The sequence below is a fragment of the Entamoeba invadens genome (assembly GCF_000330505.1).
Source record: "Entamoeba invadens IP1 unplaced genomic scaffold scaff_1105074724993, whole genome shotgun sequence".
Taxonomy (NCBI): domain Eukaryota; phylum Evosea; order Mastigamoebida; family Endamoebidae; genus Entamoeba; species Entamoeba invadens.
Window position 1 is genome coordinate 280,792 of NW_004440356.1, and position 11,145 is coordinate 291,936.

Here is an 11,145-nt window from a genome sequence, read left to right on the forward strand (position 1 = left end):
TCAACAGAATGTGCTATTTATATTCCAAAGTTAATGTCATCATTGATGATGAAATTGAATGTTCCGATACTTGGTGTAGTTGTGAAGCTTTTTCTGTGTTTGGTATACCTTGTATACATATAATAAAAAGAGCTTATAAATATTCTAATTACCCAATTTCCAAATTATGTTTTTCAAATGAAATATTAAAGGAAAATGTTTTTAAAAAGATTGTACATACAAAAGAAACAAGAAATGAACAAATAGATTGTTTCTCAAAGAAACATACAGATTTACATTATTAACTTGAGTGCATTGAACCTGCGTTTCAAAATGATGCTTTTTGCATGCATGTTATTATTCATTTGTTAACAAATGTACAAAAAATCCCAGCTTTTATCTTGACCATCAAATGGTATGTAGCCAAAAAAATGCTCAAAACTTGTGTAATGTCAGAAACTCAAAAAACACAAATGGGCCTATTGATACTACTTCAATTCGTGATCCAAAAACACAACACCACAAAGGACCGAACCCTCGTCGGCTTGTTGAAAAGGTTGAAAATATACACAAAAGTGTAAGGCCTGATAAAACAACAATGCAAAAGCCTGTGTTAAGACTTAAACTTACAAAAAAGCCAAACACAAAAACATTAGAACAGAATTTGGTTTCACTAACAAATTTTTATTGATATTTTATATTCGTGTAACTAAATATCAAAAAACAAAAATATAAAAATTTTAAAATTTTGTAATATTATTATATATATTTTGTTATAAACATATATTGTACTATTATTAATAATAAAAATTAATATATAAAATAGTTTAATTTGTGTAAATTCATATAATATAATTATTATTAAAATACTATTATTAATAATAAATGTATTTTTGTATTTATTTTTAGCAAAAATTGCGTTTTATTTTAAGAGGTGGTGGTGGAAAAAGCCGGTCCAGTTCAACTTAAATTTAAACTTTAGAATTATTTATAAAACATTCCATCATTCATAAACTCAAATTAACACCTAATATAACAACGCATTTTCGGGTTATTAGGGTTGACAAAAACGAAGAATGTAATAAAAATAATTTTGGGTTTGCAAAATAACAAAAAAACAAAAAAGAGGGAAAATGTGCATGGTCTATGCACACGAAATAACCCGAAATTGTAGCCAAATTATATTTAATTACGAGCAAGTATTTCACATTCATTGCAAATAAAAACTTTTTTGAAAATCGAATGCTTCGTGCATACAGAATAATAACAGTTATAACAGACCCTCGAAGAATTCCTTGTTACTCCATCTCGATAACACAAATAACATCTTCCTCGTTCTTTAATGGTTTCTTCATCTTTTAAGATCAGGTATTTTCCAATTATTCTGATGTTCAAACCTTCTACTAAAAGACGAACAAGGCAGTTTGGTCCAGGAGGGATACTTCCAACAATTTGATTTGAAAGGGATTCAACAAAATTCTTATGAGTTGAGTGTTGATGTGTATTATTGAATAGAATGTATGCATTTGTAACTGCACAATTAATAATATCATAAAAGCAAGAAAGTGTAAACCTATTGCTTCTCCTACTCACATCGTTATAATGAATAAGTTGGTCATAGCGATCCACTCCAACTTTGTGAGTGTTATACAACATTATCATTTGAGGTTTGTTGTTATGGCTTGTTGAGTTGATGTATTTGGTTATAAAATTGCAAACCAATTTTACAGATTTGTTTACCTTACATTGGTATTTAACTATTGTCATATTTCCAGATGACATATAAAATGTGGAGTGTAATTCTTCCTTGGTATTTTCTGACCAACATTCTGGAATTTATGTTCTCCCTTTCCTCACTGTGCCAAGATAGTAATTTCCTGTAGATTGGATATATTGGAGAATTTCATAAGTTGTATAGAGATTATCAAGTACAATAATGTGGTGACCATCTTTGAACGGTTCAAGAAGAGTCTTTACTGTTTCTAAGAGACGACCTTTACTCGATCTTCCATTTTGTTTTCGAAGTTTGAAGTTGTTTTTTGGAAAAATTGTAGTTGGCAATTCGTTGTTTTTATCAAAATGTTCTTTTATTCTCGCATTGTTATCGTCCGAATTATCTTCGAGTGTTTTAAAGAACAACAATTCAATTTCGATATGTTCAAGAGTCATTTTGTTTTTTCTCGGCTAACCAAGTATTTTCATTTTCTGGTTGAGCTGTTTTAATAATTTTAAACGTCTTTTTTTATTTTTAAAGTTTTCTGTCTCACTTTTATTTGTACTAATGTAACTTTGAGTCAAATGAATTTGTTGGGTTATTGCAGTCGTGTTTACAGAGACGTTTTGACTTTCTGAATATTGTGTTTGGTGAATTGTAGTATTATGTGATATCAACTGTGAAGATGTCGGTGTAGGTGTTATTGTGTCAATCAAATTTTTATTGTCTTTATCTTTGTGCTCATCAGTACCTCTACCAAAGTATTTTCCATCAAGAAAATACCCCGTATCTGCACAATTGATACAATCCTCCCGGATCCCCCTAATATGAGGTTTGTCTTTTATATATACCAAATCCCTAAACATCCCTGAAAATGGAATAATATGTTCATCTATTGTTAACCACTTTCCGGGTTTGAAATATTTTTTACAATTGAGAACCAATTCACTCAAAAGTTGGTTGATGGAAAAAAGAGATGATTTTTTTGATGTTCTCTCGTTGTTATATAATCAGTTCTTAAACAACGTTTGATTGTGTTAAAACGAAGTTGTGGTAGTACTTCTCTTATTTCATCATTCTCTTTGTACAATTCAATAAAACTCTTGTTTGGTGAAAGAGAAAATTTGACTACAAGACCTACAAAAGCGTTAATCTCATCAAATGTGAAAGGCACGATGTTTGTGTTTCTTTGAGGAGTATTGTTAATTAAAACGAGCAATTTTAAACAAGAGAGTTTTTCTATGTTAAGAATGATTGATTCAGTTGTACAAATATTTAATTTCGTTAAAGCTGTCAAGTTGTTGTATCTATCCGATAAAGTAAGATTGTCAAAGTGTTTTATTTGACACAACACGTTTAAACATTTCAGTCCCGTGTAAATCTCGCACAAATCAACGCGTTTGTTCATCCATTCTGATATGGAACTTTTGTTTTTCCAAAAAGAATTGGTAAAATCCTCAAATCCAAAGTGATTGTCAACTTCATTGTTAGTTAAAACAAATTCAAAGGTGTCGATTGGAGCCAGTACTTTATTGAAGTCAAATATATATTGAGAGAATTCCTGGATTGTTTTTTCAACTGGTATTTTCTGGTTCGAACATTTAAGAATCCATTCTAACATTTGGGAATCCATCAATTCTAAAAATACACTTGACTCTGAATCACACTCGGTGATACCCGTAACTTCAAAACCTTCTTCATGGAACTTCAAGTCTTCACTTTTTAATTGGCATTGAGATTTCCATAGTAATCCCTTTTCTTTACACCCACATGTTTTTTCATAATTTTGAGTAAACTTTTTCAACTCCACGTTTCTATTCCGATGTCTGTTGTATTGCTTTGTTTTTAATTTTTGTTCCAGTCTTTCTTTTGCTATTGAAACAGTTTTCTTCTGGTGTCAAGTTGCGAGGCTCTTCTTTTCCAAGTTTGTTTTTTCAGAAATATTTTCACTTGATGAATACTCGCTTTCATCTTCTATAGTTAAAGTTTCCGTATTATCGTTTTTGTAATTACCCGTGTCTACAACATCCTCGTTTGAAAACAATCGTCTTTCAATAGCATAATACATTCCTTCTGTCATTTCTTGGATTTGTTCACTTTCATCGAAAGCCATCAGAACTCATTTATTTTTAAAGTTTTCATTTTTTGCAAAAGATAAATAAATAAAAATAGTAAAATCGTTTTATATTTGGATAAGATTCACATTTTATCGATTTTATATTTAATTGTAGTTTGATTATATAATATTATTTATTATATAAGTTATAGTATAACTTTTAATTATAAAAATAACAAAAAAATAAAATTTAATCATTTTTACAATTTTTTATCATCAAAACCCTGTGTATAGGTAATGCACATTTTTACTCTTCTGTTATTTTAAGTTTTAATTGGGTTTTAATCAAGATTTGTCTTTCAATCAATAAAATATATAATTTAACAAATTAATATTAGTAATAAAAATAATACGAAAATAAACTTTTTTATAAACAAATAAAAATGTTAATAAAATTGATTAAATCATATTATCAGATATTCAAGTTTTTTTAAAAAAACAAAATAAAAAACACTTAAAACGTGTGTAAAAATGTGGGTTCGATATAACCAATAAGATTGGTTCAAACAAAATAAAATAACAACATAACAAAAATATTATTATTGAAATAAAAAAATGGATTTTATTCAAAGTAAAAATACTTAGAGAACCAAATAACATCAAAATATTACGATAAAAACCCACTACTTACTATTAATTTTGTTTGTTATTGTATTAACACAATAATAACATTGAAATAATTATCTTATACGGCAAAACAACGCTATAAAACATCAATTTAAGTCGAGAAAAATAGCAGTTTTGGATACATTATACAATGCGTGACAAATAAATAATAAATTGTATAGAAATTGTAAAAATAAATAAACTATAATAAATAAACCTTTGAACAATAAAAACGATAGTTGAATTATTATATATTTTATGATTGATTATAACAATAATTATTAAAACTAAACCAAATGAACACCAATATGAATATAATTATATTGAGCCAAACATAAACAACCTTCTCATGCTTATTCGTTTATCATCTACAACCACCTCCGTTCTAAGCCATTAGTTTGATGCCTGAGTACATTGATGTTCCATTTGAAAAGACGATATTTTCATACAAGTTCTTTCTGATGTCGACATCGCACTCATGATTGAGTTGTAAATTGTCTCATGGATACCTGATGCTTCCATACCAAGGAATGATGGCTGAAAGAGTGCTTCTGTTCATCTGAATCTCTCGTTTCCAATGGTGATGACTTGACTGTTTGAAAATTTGTTTGATTTTTTTCGAGTTCTGATGATGAGGCAGATTTTTGCATTTTTTCGTCAAATCAAATGCAATGCGGCAAAGTTATTTATAGTAATAAATAATTATTTATTTTTTGAATTTTTATTCCAAATATAACAAAAAAATTATGTGTTGTTTCACACATTTATTTAATGTTGATTTACGATATTTATTCGAATTTCAAATGTTTTTTCGGGATATAAGGATTAAAAAATGATAATTTTTGATTACAAATTGGTTTTGCACATTGTTGTTAAAATAGTGCAACTTTAAACTATGAATTTATCCATCACAAATCTTGAAATAACCAACTCAATTATCGTGTTTATTCAAATTTATATCAACTATTTTCTTTGTTTTATCACAAACTTTTTTGTTTTGTAGCAAGTGACGTTGTTTTTTATAACAATTTAATTAGTACTTTTATTTAATTTAAACCATTTCATTGTTTAGCAATCTTCAAATAAAACACAAAAATGTTCTTTGCATTTTATTTGTTAAAATAGTATTCAATAATTAAAAATAACTACAAATGTCTTGCATAATAAAAAAATTTGAACAAAACTGGGTAACCTTACTGTATTTATTTTTAAAATTTTAAACAAAAACTTCTATTTAAAAACACAAAACACAATTCGTTACCTAATCAATTAAATAAACAATACATTATAAATTATCTAATATTTTTAACTATAACTGTTAATAATATTATAAGTATCATTTATATGTCTATTTTTTATTGATCCATTGTCGTGGAATAACAGATAGTCGTTAATTTTAAATATTTTTTTAAATTATACCTTTAAAAACAAAAATTATTTTAATATTTTTGTTATTTGGTGTGTTTGGATAACATTATTTTAACATCATTGTTATTCAAACAAATTAATTTATAATAATTATTAAATTATTATTTTAGACTCTATATTATTATTGCAAAAATAATATTATAAATAAAGTATGTAATCGATTTTAACCTCTAAATAATTTTAATTGTTATCTATATAACAACTACATCAATTATATTACATGTGATCATTTTATTGATCATTCACTAAACTAGTGTGTTTCTGTTTATATAAATTCAATGCTTATTTGTTTTTGTTTGACTTTGAACTTTTTAGTTCAAAGTCAAAACGCGTATTATAACCAAACACTGTGTATCTTCCATAATTATAACATTATAAAAAAGGTGATTATACCATTTTTGTTATAATTATACATAAAATACAATAGTTTTAATTACACAACATTGTTATATCAATGTGATCACTTATCACTTAGATAAAATCACGTTGTAGTATAGATATGATTGTTGATGTGTTATTGTGTCAAAATTATGTCTGTTGATTGTTACTATTATATATAACAATTATAATTATAAAACTATTATAAATAACATGATAAATTATTAATAATATATTAATTTATTTTATTATAAATTATAGTTTAAAGTGTCAACTTTGGTATATATCATGATATCTTTACACTTGTGTTTTTCTTTGTTTTTGATTATCTTATACATTTACCATAAGTTTTTTGTTTGTTGCCCAAAATGCATAATTCGGAAATGAATAAACAGTGGCTGCAAAATAAACATTTATTTACCAAATACAAATCTTTATATTCTAAATAGATTGCATAAAACACGTTTTACCTTTTGTTTTTGTTTGAAAATGATAAAAATATTCAAATTACAAACAATGAATTCATATCTTGCTTCCTCGACAGTAAAACGACGTGAATTTCAACGAGTGATCACAAAACCTCGTGGTGACCAAAGTTTATTTAAACGCGACTACTTTTATTGTTAAAGTTGATTTTATAAATTTTTCTCGATTTTGCGATTTTTGATACTTTTGAAAATGTATTTTAGTTATTTTTTGTTTATTTTACACTTATTTTCTTTAAGATTTTTTTTCAAAGTCGGAACAAACAAAAGTGTCTTAACGTCTTATCTTATTTCTTTTACAAAAAATAGTAAAACCCAATTTTTAAATTTTTGTATTTTTCAAAGTTTACAAAAAATCTATTTATTTTCCCTTGTAATTGTTTTTGAGATCAATTGCACATTGAAATTTCAAGACACCTCAAAGTCTATGCTTTATTTTCTTTTCTTTGTTATTTTATGATGCAATTGATTTTGAATATTCCGGACCAGTATGTTTTATGATGCAATTTGGTCTTTGTTATATTTTATAATTAATTTTTTTATTGTTATAAGTTGTGGTCATCTCAATAAAATTTTGATCTGACTTTTCCATACAACTGTGAATTGTTTCTGAAAAGATCAAGCAAAAAAGTGAACCTTTGTTCATCCCAACTTCAACAAAAAACTCACTTTTTTACTATAATTTATAAAAATTTACTATAAAAATATACTAGAGCCGTCGTTCCAGGGTGTCTAGCTTTTTTTGAAAAAATTAAAGAAAAAAGGTCACATTTACATTACAATTGACTAAGATTATTATTTTTTTTACAAATTTTGATTTTTCCCGTCTTCAAAGGGTTAATAACTTTTTGCCAAATATTTGAGGAAGTGCAAAGTTTGGCAAACTTTACACTTTCTCAAAAATTTAATTATAATTTTTAATAAATCTGAATTAAAAAACAACTATAAAAATTATAAAAAAAAATTAGAAAAATGCCATAATTTAATAGTTATTTAGCTATCAAAAAACAAACTATGCATATTTATTTTTTTTTTGACAAAAACGAAAGGTAATCAAAAGCTATTTTCGACTTGTTGTGTTTTTTATAAACATGTTCCACAAATCAAAAAAATAATTGATTTTATTTTCATTTGAGTTTACACACAACAACATAAAATGTAAAATATACGTCTTAACATTTGTTTGAAATTGACACTATTTCCACCTTTAAAAAATCAACACAAAATATTTCAATCATATTTTTTTTAGTCAATACACTGTTAGATTTTTTTTATAAAATGGAAAACAATCAACACAATTAACAGAACAATATAAAACGTTTTAAACAAAAAACTGACAAGTGATTACAAATACAAATTACTTGACAAAAACGACATTAATTGAATAAATATACACACTTTTTGCTTTGTTTGTAATTAAAGAACAAAGAAAAACATTATCCATAGATGATTATAGTATAACAAAGATTGTTAAATTGTTTTTTTTGATTAATTGATTTGTTAATGTACAATCATTGTCGATTATGAAAGTTTAATTGAAATTGTAAAAATATCATCGAAAAAAGCAATTATAATTATGACAATCAAATATAATGCTTTTAATAACACCACTAACAATTTGAAAAACTGTTTACAAAAAACACCTTTTATTGTTACATAAAGTTTGTTTGAATTTAGAATAAAAATAAAAATATTTTTTTGTAATCATATTGTGTTAAATAATGGTTAATTCAATTAATATATAACAGCGTTTTCAATAATTAATATAAACGAGATGTTATATACAATTAATTTTAACTGTTGTATTATTTTTTAATAACAACACACAATTTAAACATGTTCTTTATAATATTAAAATAACAATAAAAAAGTTAGATAAAGACATCATCATTTGATTATTAATTTTGATTTTCTAACAACAGTTAGCATATAAAATTTTTTCGTTAACAGCTACATTTTCAAAAAAGTGTTCAAACAAAAGGTGTTTTTACATTGTAGTATTGTAACATAAAACCCGACTTTAAATTATAACACAAACATTTGTATAATTTCACATTTTGCAACAATTTCAGGTTTTTACCATATGCTCACAAAAATGTGTACATAAGATATAAACAATAGTTTTTATGTTTGAGGGTTAAACATAAATTTAAATGTTGTTTAAAACGTAACCTTAAATGGTTTATTGAAATAATGTTAAAGGTTAAAACAAGTTGTTGTCAAATTTGACCACGTTAAATAAAATAACGGTCGTAAATTTGTGATTGACAACAACAAAATGTTGAAATTATGTGCTAAGTGACAAGTCTAAGTTAAACAACAATTTATTGATTAATTCAAAAACAATACAACTTATCACATAAATCATAAAATACTTATTTAACAAATTCAAAAATTGTTTTCTACATATTATAATTACAATAATTCAAATTAAGTGAGTCTATGTATTTTATTTTTTTATCTTTGTAAATTGTTCATTTTCTGTTTCGGCATTCAACAAATTTGGTAAAGATAATTTTAGGCAAATTATTTTTAATACCCATAAAGTAATCACAATTGAAAATAATATAAAATATTAAATTATTCAATTAAATATTTATGAAAATATATATATTATCTACAGTTAAGGGAATTAATATATCTAATTTAAGCTAATTAAAAATTATAGTTTTTTCACTATTATTCTAATTCGCCAAACATTAAGATTTGTGAAAAGTTGGCAAACTGTCATAAGTGGCTATGAGATTATAACTGCAATTTAATTAATATCAAATACCAAAATTTTTAATTCAAGATGATGTTTGTGAACCCAGAACAATGCATTATTCCCAAGTTAACTCCAAGACACAGAGTGTTTGACTGATCCGTTTTGAGAATCGGATGAATCAACTTCTTACTCAGTCGGTTTCAACTTATTCCCAAATTGATGGTTTAACAAACAACATTGTGATTTTAGATTCAAAACTGGATTTTGTGACAACTCTTTTGAATCAAATGGCGTCAAAGTTCTCCGACCTTTTAATTTAAAATATCGACATGAAAAATTCGAGTGGTGGTCTTCAAAGTCGCTTTCCCACCAAAACCGAGAAAAATGACAAAATCGAAAAATTGCCGTCGAAAATTGAAAAGGTTGAAAATCGGGTCCAACAAAATGCGCCGACGCTGTACATCAAATCACTGAAACAACAACAAGCAAAACAAACCCATAATTATCGACAAGAATTCCAACACTCAAAATTATTCACAAGAATGTCGAGTCTAAACATCCCAAAAGCAGAAGAAATCAATTCCAATTAGAAATACAACGAAACCGACTCCATCGTTGCCAAAGAATAAGAAGGACGACTTTGCGGCTCTCATTTGAAGCGGAAATTGCTAATTTCAATAAACGGCAGAAAGACGACAATTTGAGTGCCAAAAACAACGACGAGGAGACAAAGAAAGTGCAAACCAAACTTGAAAACGTCGAAATTGATGACAAAAACAGTTCATTGGAAACTGCGACAGATGTGAAGAAGAAGACAGAAAGTTTTACACTGACTGGAGTTAAGATGCCAGAGATCGCATCAATCCCTTTTGTTCCTAATATACCGACTATCCAATCAGCGTAAACTAAGAAGTCTACAGAAGAAGGGTGGTCGGTTGTGTCGTATTTGAATGATAAGAATATCAGTGAACAAAAAGACTCAAAAAAGGACGACAAAAATCAGTTCATCCCAACAAAAGACCAAATCGTACATTTCACCATCGACCGCCTCATAGAGACAGAAAAGAAACACATCGACGGCTATAACACGGTAAGACAAAATAATGACGCTTAGAAAAGTACTGTGAAGAAACTTAAAACAGAAATGAAAGGTATTATTAAGTAAACTATAAAGAAAACTATAAAAAAAACTATAAAAAAAACTATAAAGAAAACTATGAAGGAAACTAAAAAGGAAACTAAAGAAGATAAAAAAGATGAGATACAAGAAAACCATCTTACAGTTGAACAAAACGAAGAAAAAACAGAAAAATCGTTGAAATACCACAAATATTACAAGCAAAAAAAGAAACCCGAATCCCATCAATTCATGTTTTTAAAGGTGAAGGAAATATCTGTAATGAAACACAACAAAACGTGGTCATAGAAAACAACTTAATGTCGTCAAAGATAGATAAGAAACCATTCGAAAAGAAAAGTCCTGTTATATCAATGATCTCAGTCGTATAACCGTGGTGTGGCTAAATGGTTAATTTAATTGGTTAGCACTTTGTTACTTTGTTTGTGTCACCTATTCAATTGATAAAAGTAAGAGTTATTAATTACTATAACTTTTTGTAGTTAAATATACTATATTGTAACTATTTAATTAAACTCAAATTAATTGGGTTGTAAAAATTAGTATTTATAATAGTTATGAAAATAGTAAATTATTTCAATTTTATTAATAAAA

General features: G+C 26.4%; 2 protein-coding genes across 2 annotated transcripts; both read right to left on the minus strand.

Annotated features, from left to right (window-relative positions):
* Positions 1–1,249: 1,249 nt before the first annotated feature.
* On the minus strand, positions 1,250–1,761 carry EIN_426490 (hypothetical protein; the record flags this gene model as incomplete). The annotated part of the gene is made up of 2 exons (XM_004256550.1): positions 1,250–1,306; positions 1,396–1,761. 2 exons carry the CDS (start codon positions 1,759–1,761, stop codon positions 1,250–1,252), a joined length of 423 nt encoding a protein of 140 aa, XP_004256598.1.
* An 8,631-nt stretch (positions 1,762–10,392) lies between these two features.
* EIN_426500 (hypothetical protein) lies at positions 10,393–10,776 on the minus strand (the record flags this gene model as incomplete). Its single annotated transcript, XM_004256551.1, has 1 exon — positions 10,393–10,776. One exon carries the CDS (start codon positions 10,774–10,776, stop codon positions 10,393–10,395), a length of 384 nt encoding a protein of 127 aa, XP_004256599.1.
* Positions 10,777–11,145: the final 369 nt, after the last annotated feature.